The sequence below is a fragment of the Otolemur garnettii genome, unplaced genomic scaffold (genome assembly GCF_000181295.1).
Source record: "Otolemur garnettii isolate 467f Iridium unplaced genomic scaffold, OtoGar3 scaffold00004, whole genome shotgun sequence".
NCBI classification, from domain to species: Eukaryota; Metazoa; Chordata; class Mammalia; order Primates; family Galagidae; genus Otolemur; species Otolemur garnettii.
Genome location: NW_003852399.1, coordinates 38,607,109 through 38,623,493, shown reverse-complemented (window position 1 = coordinate 38,623,493; position 16,385 = coordinate 38,607,109). Strand labels below are relative to the sequence as shown.

General features: G+C 38.7%; 1 protein-coding gene across 2 annotated transcripts in view; it reads left to right on the top strand.

Annotated features, from left to right (window-relative positions):
• The window catches only part of CPNE3 (copine 3), a 49,173-nt gene that overhangs the window by 29,716 nt on the left and 3,072 nt on the right, over window positions 1-16,385 (top strand). Inside the window, exons 8-14 of one of the 2 annotated variants that reach the window (XM_003782501.3) lie at window positions 136-234; window positions 2,035-2,121; window positions 2,869-2,928; window positions 3,994-4,127; window positions 10,496-10,550; window positions 10,632-10,683; window positions 14,925-15,058. In XM_003782501.3, the coding sequence (XP_003782549.1) occupies window positions 136-234; window positions 2,035-2,121; window positions 2,869-2,928; window positions 3,994-4,127; window positions 10,496-10,550; window positions 10,632-10,683; window positions 14,925-15,058 (621 nt within the window). Of the gene's footprint in view, window positions 1-135; window positions 235-2,034; window positions 2,122-2,868; window positions 2,929-3,993; window positions 4,128-10,495; window positions 10,684-14,924; window positions 15,059-16,385 lie in introns of both variants that reach the window. The other variant, XM_023517582.1, reaches the window with a different exon arrangement.

Genomic DNA, 16,385 nt, shown 5'->3' with positions numbered 1-16,385 from the left:
AGTTACTTTTCGAAGTAGGGACTGCATATTAAACATTTTCCCCTATTTTAATTAAAATGGTACTTCTTGTTAGGTTACATTTATTGTGATCGATACTTCCTAATACAATTATATTTTTATTATACTTAATTTCAGGTAGAGTGTTATGATTATGACAATGATGGGTCACATGATCTCATTGGAACATTTCAAACCACCATGACAAAACTGAAGGACGCCTCCAGAAACTCGCCTGTGAGTTACATCTTTGCATTTGCATACACCTCATAGTCTGGCCCTGTATCTATTACTGTATTTCATTTCTTTGCCCCTTGCTATAGAAAATGGTTCACCATGTTTTTACTCTGTATCACATATGCTCTGAGACATTTAGTTATCTAAAATTCATACTTGGGGTATGAGTTTTGTTGAGTAGAACACCGTGTAATGGTTACCAATGCCAGGTGAGGACTCCAACTGCAGAGTACAGCAAAGATCGTCACAATGTCGGTGACTAGGAGTAGAAGTCCAAACACTTTTGTCCTTTATATCTTGGCATTGGAGTCACCAAAGCGAACACAGTGCAGTCAAACACCAGAGCAGCAGGTCTTTACTCGTGCAGAGAAGAAACAGAGCAGAATGAGCTTTAGTAGCAGACATCGGCCCCCATGACAGCTGGTCCATCTGGCAGCAAATGCAAGGCAGCTGGCCTCGGTGTACCCTCCTGGTGCTGCAGTCAAAGGGCCCTGCCCCTCCCACATAGAGTCTGATGGCTGAGCACAGGCCTGGGAGCCATCGGCACACACTGGCTGAAGCAGAACAAAAGAGTACTTTCTGAGCCTGAGAGTGAGTGAATGAGGCAATGCAGCCTTTTCTCAATGAGAATTCTGTTGAGGGCACTTCTGTATCCCCAACATTCAATAATTAATATTTATGATTATGACTGAAACTCTGACAAGGTCCTGAACCATCGAGGAATTTGTTTAATGTAATTCTGTTTTGCATGATTGTATCACATGTGTTTTTTGATGCTTGATTCTTAGAGAATTAGTAATGACTGAAGTACATAAGTGGCTTTCTGTTAACCAGAAGAGGCACCTTATCAAGTATTCACTGAGAGTCTCTTGTGCTATTATTAGGCAAGACAGTGATAATTCAAGGATGTAACTTGGAGATGATTATACTCTAGCTATGAAGCAAAATTAAGTGAAACAATTGAGAATAATACAGAGTATATAGCTAAATATTATATGATTGTAGAATTTTGAGGAGATGGTTGGAGATCAGAGAAGACTAGAATAGTAGTAGAAGTTATAGAGAAGAATGATATGAACCAAGCCTTAAGGATGGATATGTGGATAGGAGGTGGAGGGAAGGCCATTCTCTATGGGGGAAGGAAATACACATAAAGGAGAATGTTAGATATTGGATATTGGATCTATTTCTAATACATAGTCCCAGTAGAAACAGATGATCTTTGCTGCATATTTTACCATAGGATCGGGCTTTCAAATATATATTAAGAGAGAGTCTCAGTTTATTGCCCTCGGTAGAGTGCCATGGAGTCACACCTCATAGCAATCTCCAACTTCTGGGCTTAGGTGATTCTCTTGCCTCAGTCTCCTGAGTAGCTGGGACTTCAGGTGCCCACCACAATGCCCGGCTAAGGGCTTTCACATATTGTTATATGATGTTGGGCTTTTTCCTCTTTTCTAAGAGGCATATTTTTGTTCTTTGTGTTGGTAACAACTAAGGGTAATATTATATTTCCTTTATTATAAAGGAGAAAGATTATTAGTTGAAGCATTTTCAAGGAAATCACCTACAGAGGTAATATTTACTCTTGGGAACTATTTTAAAGGGTATGTGATTTTATGAGTACCTTGACTGGTTAGCTGATTATGTTTCATGTAATTGTTTCTGAGTTATATTTTGCAACAAACCTGTATCGGTAAGTAGTTTGATCCCAAGGGGAAAAAGTCATTTATTCAAATTTGTATTGGCAATTCTAATATTGCTTATAAAAATTAACATTTTTGTCATCTTTTCCTACAGATTGAATTTGAATGCATAAATGAAAAAAAGAGGCAAAAGAAAAAAAGCTACAAGAATTCAGGAGTTATCAGTGTGAAACAGTGTGAGGTTGGTTGGCCTTGGCTACTTATAATGGAATAAGATTGTATTTCACATTCTCCTATCAGTATGGTTTGTATCAAACAAATACTTGAATTTTGAGCAGTTGAAAATTACATGAGCATCTGGTCACTTTAGGGAAAAGAATAGAGTATGAAATTGTAAAAATGTCTTTCAAATAACTTGGTTCTAAGGATTGACAACTTATTAGCAAAGGACCAGGAATATTGATATTTTTCATTATCTTAGGAAATATAAGGCATTGCAGTATTTTCCCAGGCTGTTAGTGGAAATGGCCTCGCCCAGTGTATTTATACAGTTTATAATCTAAAGTGATATGTTATGAGTGGGGGGAAAAGCTGGCTTCTTACAGAGAACAGTGGAGTTTTTGTTGTTGGTGGTGGTTTTGTTTTCTTTTTATATCTCAATCACTGTTCTTATTAAAGTTATCAGCACATTAGACTCATTATTAATTTCATTAAACTTAAAGTGAGTATATTTCATCTTCGGCCATTAATATTCTTATCTTAACATTGCTGTAATTATCTTGAAGAAAATCTTGTAGATTCATGACGTGGAAGGGTAGAAGAGCCTTAAACTCAAAACCAGGGGTGATTTCCACATTATCCACATTTGTATAATGTGCTATTCAATCTACAACGTCTTAAAACACATAAGACAAAAAGCTTTCTGTTTCTCTTCTCAGAGACTATAGTAAGGGAGAAGTAATTTTAACAATTTTCTATTTATTTTTAGATTACAGTAGAATGCACATTTCTTGACTATATCATGGGAGGATGTCAACTTAATTTTACTGTAAGTAAGATGCTGAATTTTTCAGTATAGGTTATAAAATGTTGTTTTTTTCTCCATTTTACAGTATTCTTTCTTTTACTGCAACCCTGACTTTGTGATAACATTTATATAATCTGCTCAGTAAGGTCCCCTGAGAGACCTTAGGTAGGTTGCCCAGGTTCATCAAAGCTCTGGGCTTTGCTGATGAGATTGCTTCCTCCTGAGAGAGAGAAGATATGCACAAACTAGTCGTTATCCTGAAGTAATTTAAGTAACCGAAAGCATCAGTTGGCTGGGCGACTGTAGTCGGTTAGGGCACCAGCCACGTGCATTGGGGCTGGTGGGTTTGAGCCTGGCCTGGGCCTGCTAAAACAAAACAACAACAACAAAAGTAGCCAGGTGTTGTGGCAGGCACCTATAGTCCCAGCTACTCAGGAGGCTGCAAGACAAGGGAATCTTTTGAGCCCAAGAGGTTGAGGTTGCTGTGAGCTATGATGCCAGGAGACTCTACTAAGGGTGACAAAGTATGACCCTGTCTCCATTTAAAAAAAAAAAAAAAGCATCAATCAAACAAACTTACAAGAAGAAATCCCTAAGTCTAAGGGATGGGTATGGTAACTCATGATTTAAGATGTGTAGAAAAATAGGAACAGCAGGTGGTTTCATGTTGAGGTCTTGATTGTGTACTTGTCTATGGCAGGTGTCCTCAAACTACAGCCCATGGGCCACATGCAGCCTGTCTAGGACATTTATCCGGCCCACCAGGTGTTTTTGCCTCTGCTGCCTGTCCTGCTTAGCAGCTGACTCATCCCGGGGCCCGCGGTCCAGCCCTCCAAGAGGGTATGAGTTTTGTTGAGTAGAACAGTGAACTGGCCCCCTGTTTAAAAGTTTAAAACAGTGAACTGGCCCCCTGTTTATAAAGTTTGAGGACCCCTGGTGTACGGGCATAGTAGGCATCTATTAGGAGAGGGCAGGAGCAGGCTCCAGGAATGGATATTTGTATCACCTTTCCTCAAGTTTTCGTAGAGATCAAGAACAGGTGTCCCTGCCTTCTCTTTACTAAGGGGTAAAATTATTATTTGACAGGTGGGAGTGGACTTCACTGGCTCCAACGGTAACCCAAAGTCTCCAGACTCCCTTCATTTCATCAGCCCCAATGGTGTAAATGAGTATTTGACTGCTATCTGGTCAGTGGGACTGGTCATTCAAGATTATGATTTGTGAGTATGACTTTAGAAAAACTAAAATGCTTATTTTCACAACTCCCCAGAAAGGGCAGTTTCTATTTCATTATACGGCTAGAACTCTCATATGTGAGGTCTGACAATTAAGTGTGGGAATTCATCCTAAAAAAAGTGCCACCTGCCTCTTTGTTGACTATTACTCTGGTCACCTTTGAAGTGCTCCCCTTGGCTAAGCCAGCAGCTGGTCCACCCTTCAAAGCAGTTTTGAAGCTTTCTCTGATATGGTCATCAAAGCTGACATTGTCTTACCTTTGATGTCCTAAATGTTATCAAAATATCTTCCCTTCAATATTTTTTTTATCTTCAGGTAAAGAAAAAGTCATTGGGGCCAGATCAGATGAGAAGGAAGGGTTTTCCAATACAGTTCTTTGTTTATTGGCTAAAAACTCCCTTCACAGACAGTGCCATGTGAGCTGGTGCATTATTGTGATGCAAGAGCCATGGGTTGGCCACGATTTCAGTTAAGATTTTCCTGTTTCTCTATTAATGTTTAGTTGGTCTGCTATGTTTCTCACAGTCAGTTGATAATTTTGATGCCCAATTCAATGAATTTTGCAGTTTTGTCAGTTCAATGACTTATTGGCTACTCTGCCCTCTCTTCATCAGTGACACTTACTTTCCCCTCAGAAAAATTTTTAATCCATTTGTATACTGCTGTTTTCTTCATGGCATTATCCCCATAAACTTGGACTAGCATGTTGCTGATTTTACTTCCATGCTTGCCAAATTTAATAAGAAATTTATGTATTCAAGTTCCAACAATTCTTGAGACAGCATATAAAAACTCGGAACAACAATAATGAAAGCCACTAAACAAGACACCACCACATGTTGACACAAACACAACTGTGGGCCACTGATATACCAAGGTTGTGAAACTTTACCGAGTGGTTTGTACAGTGCTGCCAACATAAGTGTGTGGTGGCAAGTTCAAGAACTTAATTGTCAGACCTCATAGGTGGTGGGATGAGAGTGATGGGGGCAATAGCTTTCTCCTTAGAATTTTCCTTACTTTCTATTTGTGTATACCTTTGATCTCTAACCTCATTCTGTGATTAGTTATATTATGAACAGCTTGCTTATTTAATAGCTGACTGATGACAGCAAGACTCTTCTTTGATCTTGTTTCTTTGGGGTTAATTCTTTAGGAATAAGCTGTATGTGATTGAAGTCCAGATGAAATGTTAGTAAAAACTTCTTTGTTTCTTCTTCTTCTTCTTTTTTTTTTTTTTACTATTTCTTAACATGTTTATTTCCTTGGCAGTCATCAAATCATTTTTTTTAATTAAGTAATTCACTTACTTTGAATAAGTGAAGGATAACTTGATCTAATTGCATAAAATACTCTAAATGGGTTCTCAATGGTTAGATTTTGAATAGATTTAAATAAGTTCTCTTGGAGATTTATTAAACAATAGGAAAAAAATCTGTGTTAGAATTTTTCTGCATCTGTTAAAACGCAGGATAAATTTTCACTTGTTTTTGCCTATTTTTTTGATGATTAAAGTATTGATGGAACTTTTCATTAATTTGTCATGGCATTTGAAGAGGTGAAATTTTCAGGCAAATACAAAAAAATCTAAAGCAAAGGTGGCAATTTCAATATCAGGCTAGTGAACTGCAAGACAAAAATCACTGGATATGTGAAAAAGTTATAGAATACTTTGTTCTACAAGCCAAAATAAAAATAACCTTGGACATTTACTAACAGAGTATTAACGCATTTTAAGTAAAAATAGCTGGAAATATAATCAAAATTTCAAAGTAACCCAATTATAATGGAATTGTTATATAAAAAGTAGAAAATCTGTAGGTTTTCTTTTTCAGATTTACACCTAGAAGTTAATTATAAAAGGATAATTAAAGAAAATTTACTACATGGAAATAAAAAATCCTCAAGTAGTTCTTAGATCATAGAGGAAATCAAAGTGTGAAAATAGACTATCTAGAAATAAAAGACAATAAGGGGACTGCATGTAGGACTGCTCCTATTAGGGAAAATTTCTGGCTTTACATGCTGTTATTTTTAGACAGTAAAAATTAGACATAAATGAACTAGTTTTTCAACAAAATAAAAGTGAAGAATAGGAAATAAAAATAAAGAAATAATAATGGATTCTATACATGTGTTAACCATTATGTACCAGGGATAATTTAAAGTATTTTCTGTGTAGTTTTCATCTAATCCTTACACTTTGCTGTGAGATGGATACTTTCATCTACATTGAACACATGAGAAAACTGAAGCACCTCATGTTACGTAACTTGAGTTACATAACTCAGCTGGTAACTGGCAAAGATGTGTTGAGCCTGGGCTGTTGGGCTCCAGAGACATGCTCTGATAGTAATGATTTGGAAAGTTAAAGAAAAAGTACCAGACTGGCTGTGGTGGCTCATGCCTGTAATCCTCTGGGAAGCCAAGGCGGGTGTATCACCTGAGCACAGAGTTCAAGACCAGCCTGAGCAAGAGCGAGACCCCATCTCTACTAAAAATAAAAAAACTAGCTACGTATTGTGGTAGGTACCCATAGTCTCAGCTACTTGGGAGGCTGAAGCAAAAGGATTCCTTGAGCCTAGGTGTTTAAGGTTGCTGTGAGCTATGATGGACACTAGGGTACTCTAGCCTGAAGCAACAGAGACTTAATCTCAATAAATAAATAAATAAATAAATAAATAAAGGAAAACTACCAAACTGATAAATTAAATCAAGAGACGATTCTTTAAAAGTTTTAGCAAAACTGGCTAGACATGGTGGCTCATACCTGTAATCCTAGTACTCTGGGAGGCTGAGGTAAATGGATTTCAGTGCCCACTGTGGCACCCTGTCACTTTGCAAATAAAAGCAGCTAGGACCACAGATGGAAGGCACAAATGCCTGGACAAGGGGGGCTTCCCATATTCCAGGGAGAGGCCTGAGCAACCTCTGCCATTGCTTTTTATTGAAGCATTGTACAAGAGGTGTGGGGGCCCACACACAAGAGCTACGTACTTACTGATCACTGCGTGCTCTTTCCCGTGGGCTCGACTCCCACCTTGCTGTACCATGTATAACACCTGCTTGCTAAGGAGTGACCAGCAACGATCTTAACTTATTAACACCTGCAGCTGCTTGAGGGCTTGTCTCCAGGCAGCCAAACATCTCCATGCGGGCTAGGAGATTGTCCCGCTCCCAGTGCCTCCCTCAAGAGCTGGTGACCACTTCCACAATCTTGGTGCACTGTCCCCTATATCAAGACTTGGACACAGCTTGAGCAAAAGCAAGACATTATCTCTAAAAATAGCTGGGCATTGTGGCAGGCACCTGTAGTCCCAGCTACTTGGGAGGCTAAAGCAAGAGGATAGCTTGAGCCCAAGAATTTTAGGTTGCTGTGAGTTATGACACCAGCACTCTTACGAGGGTGACAAAGTGAGACTCTGTCTCAAAAAAAAAAGTTTAGAAAAACTTAGAGAAATTTTTGGCAGCCCTGATCCCAAAATCTGGACTAATGGATGGTATTTTAGAAAGTTATAAATTACCAAAGTTTACCTGAAGAGGCAGAAAACCTGAATAGACCAGGAATCATGGAAAGAATGGAACAGGAAGTCAAAGAGCCACTTCTCATCAAGGCACCAGGCCAGGACAAGTTCATACATAAGTTCTAACAAACCTGCAAGGAATGAATTCCAACATGAAACAAATCAACTGAAAAAAATACTAGATAGGCAGTGCCTATAGCTCAGTGGGTAGGGTGCCAGCCACATACACCAAGGCTGGCAGGTTCAAATCCAGTGTGGGCCAGCTAAACAACAATGACAACTGCAACCAAAAAAAAAAAAAATAGCCAGGCATTGTGGTGCACCCCTGTAGTCCCTGCTGCTTGGGAGACTGAGGCCAGAGAATTGCTTAAGCCCAAGAGTTTAAGGTTGCTGTGAGCTGTTACACTACGGCTGTTATGCCACAGCACTCCACCGAGAGAGACAAAATGAGACTCTGTCACAAGAAAAAAAAAAATACTAGATAGTAGTGAGTTCACAAAGGTAGTCAGATATAACATAAAATTAAAAAATTAACGATTGAGTCCAGTCTACGTGGCTCACACCTGTAATCCTAGCACTCTGGTAAGCCAAGGCAGGTGTATCACCTGAGCTCAGTTGTTCGAGGCTAGCTTGAGCAAGAACGAAATTCTGTCTCTACTAAAATAGAAGAACTAACAGGGCATTGTGGCTGTCACCTGTAATCCCCAGCTACTCAGGAGGCTGAGACAAGAGGATCGCTTAAGCCCACGAGTTTGAGGTTACTGTGAGCTCTAATGGCACAGCACTCTGTCCAGGGTGACTGAGTGAGACTTAATATAAAAAAAAAATAACAATTTCTCACTAGCCAGCAATAACCAATTCAAATAATTATAGTGGACAAATGTTATAATTTATAACATAATGAAAAATGAAAATGAATTTAATAAAAAGTCTAGGATCTTTAGTAAAGGAAACTAGGACAAAGAAGGAAATTTGCCGAAATGGAAAGAGATACCACGATTTCTAGAGAGACGGATGTCATAATGATCATGTAAAATTTTCTCCCTGAATTTATCAACTTTAATCAAAATTGCAGTAGAACCCTGACAAAATAATTCTTAAAATTCTCTTAAATGAGAAATGAAAAAAAAAAAAGAAAGAAAGAAACAGAATACCCAGGCAATTTTCTAGCAAAGCAGAAAAAAAGAAAAAGAAATGAAGGATAATTTGCTCCAGCAGATATTAAAACTTACTGTAAAGTTATCTTAAATAAGAGTATAGAACTAGTACATGAACAGTAGAAATAAGTAATAGTGCAGAAATAGATATACTTACATAAATGGATTTAGGGGGAGGGATTTTAACAGCAATCCTACTGGCAAGGATTGCATTTGAATCCTGACTCACATCTGTGCATGTTAAGGTACGGTACTATTCTGTATAAAGTAGCATTTAGAGCCATACTGCTGAAACGGACACTCCATTACAAAGTGACTTCAATAGAATAGAGGTTTATTTCTCCTTCATGTTGCATGTCTAGAGGTAAGTAGTTGGGACTGATAGAGCAGTTCTACCATTCTCAATTTATAGCAGGCGGTTGTAACATCGGTTTATGGCTGCGTGCTTGGGTCCAAGGCCACTGCTCTGGTGTGCATCTTCCCCAGCTGCTGGGGAGAGAAAAAAAGCCCCGGGAGCACATGTGCTTTCCCTGTTAGGGGCGTGATTCGGGAGTGACTGACAATTCATTTCTACTCACATTTCCCTGGCTAGAACCTAACCACCTGACCACATGCAGCTCAGAGGAGGTAGGAAATTTAGTCTCTAGCTCAAGTATTCTATTATTCAGGAAAAGGAAAAAGGATATCTGTAGAAAGCAGCAGTTTTGGCTTCATGTCCTACTCCAAAACACTTTCCAAATGAATTAGGAATTTAACATCAAAAGCAAACTTGACAGTTCTAGGAGAAAACATGTGACTTGTTTATAATCTTGCAGTGAGAAAGGCCTTTAGAAAGACAAGGCAGAAACCCCGAAAGAATTTTTATGTGTTCATTAATATTAAAAACTCTGAATAGATTGTACTTTAAACAGAGTTAAAGACGAATAACAAACTGGGAAAATTATTTCTGATGAAGGTTCTATTTTCCATGCAAAAAGAACCACTAAGAATAAATATAAAAATAATATCCCTAATAGAAAAATTAGTATGTTCATTACAGTGTTTTATGATTGCCAGAACATTGGCTGTCTGACGTTTATCCAGTGGGATACTCAGCAGCCATTCCCAGGATTTTGTATATTCAGGTCCACAGTCCTATCCCTAAACCCTGGAAGTCAAATAGTGGCAAATATATTTTGCTACAGAAACCTGAGAGTTTTATGATATATGGCATTTGTACTGTGTTTCTGGGGCCAAATATGTGAACATGCATATTAAGTGGCACAAAAGCTGTGAATAATCTCTGCTTCATTCAGATCAGATTTTGCTGCCAGATGAGTTTGCTGTAAACAAATGAAAAAACTTGTGATTTTAGGAATTTATTGACACATTTGTGCAGTGAAATTCTGCACAAGATTTAAGTAGAAGAGTGAGTTATAAAACATGAATATTAATTCAATTTTTATAATATACATAGAGAAACATGTTTCTTCTTTAAATACACAGAAAAATATTTAGAATATAAATTGTCGGAAATGCTCATTGATTCCCTCTGGTTTGTTTTATCTTTATACTTTTCTAAGATTTTAATTTTTTTGAAATCATTTTAGGTTAATTTTATTATCAGTAAAGATAAAGCTCTTTTTATTTTGGGGAAAAAAATATTTTACCTTCTCAAAAATTTCTTTTTAGTGATAAGATGTTTCCAGCTTTTGGCTTTGGAGCCCAGATTCCTCCTCAGTGGCAGGTAAGAGGAAATCTCATTTTAAAGCTTTGCTTTCTAGAAAAGCAACACAGGCCTCATCAATCTTTCTTTCCTTTTTGGCAGGTATCCCATGAATTTCCAATGAATTTTAACTCATCCAATCCCTATTGTAATGGTAAGTTTAAAAAATACACATGAAGACTTTAAATTCAAAACCATAGTAATCTTTGTTAATTATTCCATTCTTATCCTTTAAGACTACTTAAATTTCATCTCTAGGTTTTGCTTTGTTACCTATTTAACTTTCTGCTGTATAAAGTAGAAAAGTTGCAGTAGGTTGGTGGTTAGGATGGAAATGAGAGTGACAGGGCACCTCAGTATGATGATGGTGGAGGTTGTAGCATAAATTCGTCTACCTTCAGAGGGTTAATAAAACAAAAAAATCCTCAGCCGTGGGAAGATGTCAGTACGAAGAGTCAGATATTAAAAGTATGTTCCCATATAAGTTGATTTGAAAATAAACCTTTAATAAAACGAATAATTCAATGTACAGACCTTTCAAAGGTTTTCACAGAGTAGCAGTCACAGCACTAGGAAAGAAGTGTCCTGCGTCTACTTACTTGTTCACTCAGCGTTCTGCAAGTGGGTGGGAAGGATGAACAGGAGGAAGAACTGAGCTTCTGTAGCAGCTTTTCTCTGTGCACACAGCAGGAGGCAGACATTTGTTTCATTTGACTTTTTTCTTTACACCTGGGTATCCAAGTGCTTCCTCCTTTTTACTGTATTGGCTAATCAACCTAAAATGTCAAATCTCTCACTAAATTATATGAGACTAGAGGAGGAAGGCTGTGTGTGACAGTAGAGGCATAATTTAAAATTCTAAGCAAGAAACGAATTTTCTGTAATTATAAAATTTGTGGCTTTCTAAAGGTGTTCTTTCCTTTTCTTCCCAAATAATGTTCATAGGCTAGAAAAGCATGAACATTTTGGAGGTGGGGGGTTTAGGTGCATTAAGATTTTCTCCTTTTTTCCAAAACACTTCTTCCATGCTGATTCAGTGTTCCCTTGAATTAGTTTCAGTGGCTGGTTGTAACTTCTTTTGTCCCTAAGCCATTTGAAACTGGGAATATTAATTCTCTTTAAGAAATGTGAGGCCGTGCTTGGTAGCTCACGCCTGTAATCCCAGCGCTCTGGGAGGCCAAGGTGGGTGGATCATTTGAGCTCAGGAGTTCAAGACCAGCCTGAGCAAGAGTGAGACTGAAAAATGAAAAACTGAAGAGTCTGAGGTTGCTGTGAGCTGTGATGCCTCAGCACTCTACCAAGGGTGACAAAGTGGGACTCTATCTCAAAAAAAAGAAAAAGAAACTGGAATAATTTCTAGAATTTGTTGAAATTAGGCTTGGGTTTCATTTATTGTAAATAAATGTGGATGACATACGTGATAATTCAATTTAAAAGTTCATTTTCTCTGTTAGTTATATAAGCCTATCTTTGGGCTGTTTACCAAGCACAGCTTTTTTATTTTTGGTTTACAGTCTGGAAAAAGAACCTGTGTGGTTTTAGACAAAGAAGATACTGTACAGAAAAAGAAAATATAGAACCTTATTTGGGAGCAAGGAAGTTTAATCTCTTTGCTTAATTAACCATAGAACTTGATTGCCTAGAAAATATACATCTCACTTGTTTCTTAAATGCAAGGAAAGAATTTTGGCGCAATTCAGTTTTAGTTGAGAGATCAAAGGCGCCTGATATTTGTGAATAAATTAAATATATTTGTGAATAAATTAAATTCATTGTTTTTACCTTCAGATTGGAAAGCAAGCTAAGATGATAGAATTGGAAGAAAACTTTGCTGTGGTAATGGGCTCAGCATTTGTTATGCAGTCAGGTTCTGCTGCTGACAGATGCTAACCTTATTTTTATTATTACTGGCTAACTTACTTTAATATGTAAAACCACCTCTACATATGAATTAGTTATATTCGCAAAGGTTGTTTAGAAGACTACTTGGTTCTAAGTTCAAAGTAACTTATAGGAGTTTATTGGAAGTCTTAAATTTTAGGAGTCTTGAGACACTTTAAATCAAATACAGTTGTGCACCGAATTACAATGTCTTGATCAATGTTGGAACATGTATATGACCGTGGTCCCATAAGATTATAATACCATATTTTCCCTGTACCCTTACTGTTTTCTATGTTTAGAGATGTTTCAGCACATGCATTGCCATTGTGTTAATTGCCTATAGCATTCAGTACAGTATCGTTTGTATGTTTAAACTACAGGTTTATAGCCTAGGTCAATCCGTTTGTGTGACTATACTCTGATGTTTCACAATGACAAAATTCCCTATTGACACATTTCTGAGAATGTATCCCCATTGCTAAATAATACGTGACTGTATATGTTTCTTTTGCTGCCTGAGGTTCTACTGTGCAATTTTTTTTATTTCTTTTTGAGACAGAGTCTCACTTTGTTGCCCTCCGTGGAGTGCTGTGGTGTCATAGCTCACAGCAACCTCAAACTCTTGAGCTCAAGCAATCCTCTTGTCTCAGACTCCTGAGTAGCTGGGACTACGGTGTCCACCGCAATGCCCAGCTATTTTTAGAGACAGGGTTTTGCTCATGCTCAGGCTGGTCCCCAACCTGTGTGAGCTCAGGCAATTCACCCACCTCGGCCTCCCAGAGTGCTAGGATTATAGGCATGAGCCACCACACCTGGCCTATTGGGCATTTTTTTTGAGACAGAGTCTCAAGCTGTTACCCTGGTTAGAGTGCTGTGATGTCACAGCTCACAGCAACCTCAAACTTCTAGGGCTCAAGCGATTCTCTTGCTTCAGCCTCCCAAGTAGCTGGGACTATAGGTGCCTACCACAATGCCTGGCTATCTTTTCTTTTTGTTGCAGTTGTCATTGTTTTAGCTGGCCCAGGCTGGTATGGCACCTGCCAGCCTCCGTGTATGTGGCTGGTGCCCTACCCACTAAGCTATAGGCGCTCGCTGCCCCATTGGACATTTTTAAAGCAGGAGACCTATTTTGGTTTACATTAAAAGTTTTTGTGACAGATATCTGATCTGCGATGATCCCCAAAAGAAAAGGGGGAAATCCCTTATGATTTCTAATATGCTGCCTGCATCCTAAACACTCTGACATTAAGGCCAGATTCAATAGGTGCAAATGGAGGATACAAGTTTCACTGGGAACAGCTTTTACCAGGAATGCCAGTCAACTTCCGTTAGGTTGTGCTGTTACAATAAACAGTCTCTAAATCTCAGTGGCTTATAAGGACAACCTTTTATCTCTTGCTCATTTTACACATGGCTAGATTGTAGCTCTGCTGGGACTCAGGCAAGAGGAGCAGCCCCCATTTGGGATGTGCTACTCCCATGACAGAGAGAAATAGGGAGAGAGCTGGAGAAAAACGACAGTTCTAGAAACATCTGTTTCAGCAGGGACATCATGTTCATTCACATGCACGGGTCAAAACTAGGTGAATGGCCCTGTCTAATTCTCAGCCTACCTCCAGCAGATCCTGGGGGCATTTTCCCATATACAGACACACTAGCACTTCCACAACAAAATGAATAAATTACCTGAAATTGAATATTCAGAACCAATGCAGCCTGTGATACTATGCTTAACTTTTAAGTCATTGAATGAACACTCACATCAGTTAATTAACTGAAATTAATATTAGGTTTATAGCCATCTGGGAGGTCCATTTTTATGGAACCTCTGGCCCTATATGTGAATTTTTTTTTATTTTATCAGAAACTTTGCTTACCTCTTATCAGTTGTATGATACGGCATCTTTTTTGTGGTTCTTTTCTTTTTTTTTTTTTTTTGAGACAGAGCCTCAAGCTGTCCCCCTGGGTAGAGTGCCGTGGCATTACAGCTCACAGCAACCTCCAACTCTTGGGCTCAAGCGAGTCTCCTGCCTCCACCTCCCAAGTAGCTGGGACCACAGGCGCCCACCACAACGCCTGGCTATTTTTGGTTGCAGCCGTCATTGTTGTTTGGCGGGTCCGGGCTGGGGATTCGAACCTGCCACCTTAGGTGTATGTGGCTGGCGCCTTTGCTGGTTGAGCTATAGGCGCCGAGCCTGTGGTTCTTTTCCATTAGTCACATTTCCAAAATGCATCAAAATTAAGCAAAAACGTGACAATCCTACTGTAGACTAATGAATAGTTTGATTAAAATGAAAATAAAGGCCATCAACTGGGGAGGGCAGGGTTGATAGGTTTTTGCACTAGAGCATAGCTGTGAAGCTTTGTGATGCATAGCTTAGAGGAACTCCTGAATATAGAACTTTTGACTATTGAAGGCACTATATGCTGATTAGATGTAATTAAATCAGCCAGGATTGTGAATAAACATGTTATGCTTGAGAATTTTTTATACTGCTTTTTTCGGTCTAGGAATCCAAGGCATTATAGATGCCTATCGGGCTTGTCTTCCTCAGATAAAACTCTATGGACCAACTAATTTTTCTCCAATCATAAACCATGTGGCCAGATTTGCTGCTGCAGCCACACAGCAGCAGACTGCTTCTGTAAGTGCCCTTCACCCGGGGATGGGAAGAGGGTGTGTTGGTACTTGCTCCTGTTGCCATTTTTCTCTTTGTTTAGTCTGTCCTGATACAAAGTCAGGGCAAGATGCATGATATAGTCATCCTTCGTTTGGGAGTAACATCTGTCGTTAAATTAACAACCGTGAAGAATATGACAAAATTATGCTTGTAATTCTAGCAGTCTGAGAGGCTGAGGGAGGAAGATTGCTTCGGGTCAGGAGTTCAAGACCAGCCTGAGCAAGACTGAGACTTGTCTCTACAAAAAATAGAAATATTAGCTAGGCATGGTGGTGGGCACCTGTAGTACCAGCCAGTGGGGAGGATTGCCTGAGCCCAGGAGTTGGAGGTGGCAGTGAGCTTTGATGCCATAACTACATTCTATCTGAAGTGACAGAGCAAGACTCTGTCTCAAAGGTAAAAAAAAAAAAAGACAACAACAAAATAATGCTTGTATTCATGAATCTTTCTCTTTCTCTTTTTTTTTTTTTTTTTTTGAGACAGTCTTACTTGTAGCCCTTGGTAGTCATGGCGTTACAGCTCACAGCAATCTTAAACTCTCAGGCTCAAGTAGTTGGGACTACAGGTACCTGCCACAACACCTGGCTATTTTAGAGATGAGGTCTCACTCTGGCTTAGGCTGGTCTTGAACCATTGAGCTCAGGCGATCCACCCTCTAAGCCTCCCAGAGTGTTAGGATTATAGGCATGAGCCACCGCATGCACACATGACCCCTTTTCTCTGTCTTTTGAATTAATTTTCTCAGATAGATTCTAACCCCTCCTCCCCCCAAATCTATTATCTACCTTTTTGAAGTAGACTTCACAAATTAAGGTTTGTGAAGACTTAGCACATCAGTTTCAATTGCAATATTACTTAGTATACTAAGGAGATCTGAATTAGCTAACCTTACCTATTGGACCAAATATCTTATCTTCATTATACTCAGAAGTAAGGGAAGGGAAACTACCTCACAGCTGTCAGAAAGGCTACATAATTCACATAAAGTACACAGTGATGGGTCAGAGTAAACTCTCGGGACAGGTTAGCTACTATTCTAAATTTATTCCATTTTAGATTTAAATGGCCCCAAAGATGGAGCCACAACTTTTAATAACATTTCAGAGTAACAGTGTTCCTCTGAAAAGTTGTATCATAGATGACTAAATTTAGAGAAAGATTTCTCCCCTTAAACCTTAACTATTTTTTTAAAAGTGTAGTTTAGTATGGGAAACAACTCAGCTACTTCTGTATTTATTTGATCTTTTTTTTTTTTTTTTTTTTGAGACAGAGCCTCAAGCTGAGCCCCTGG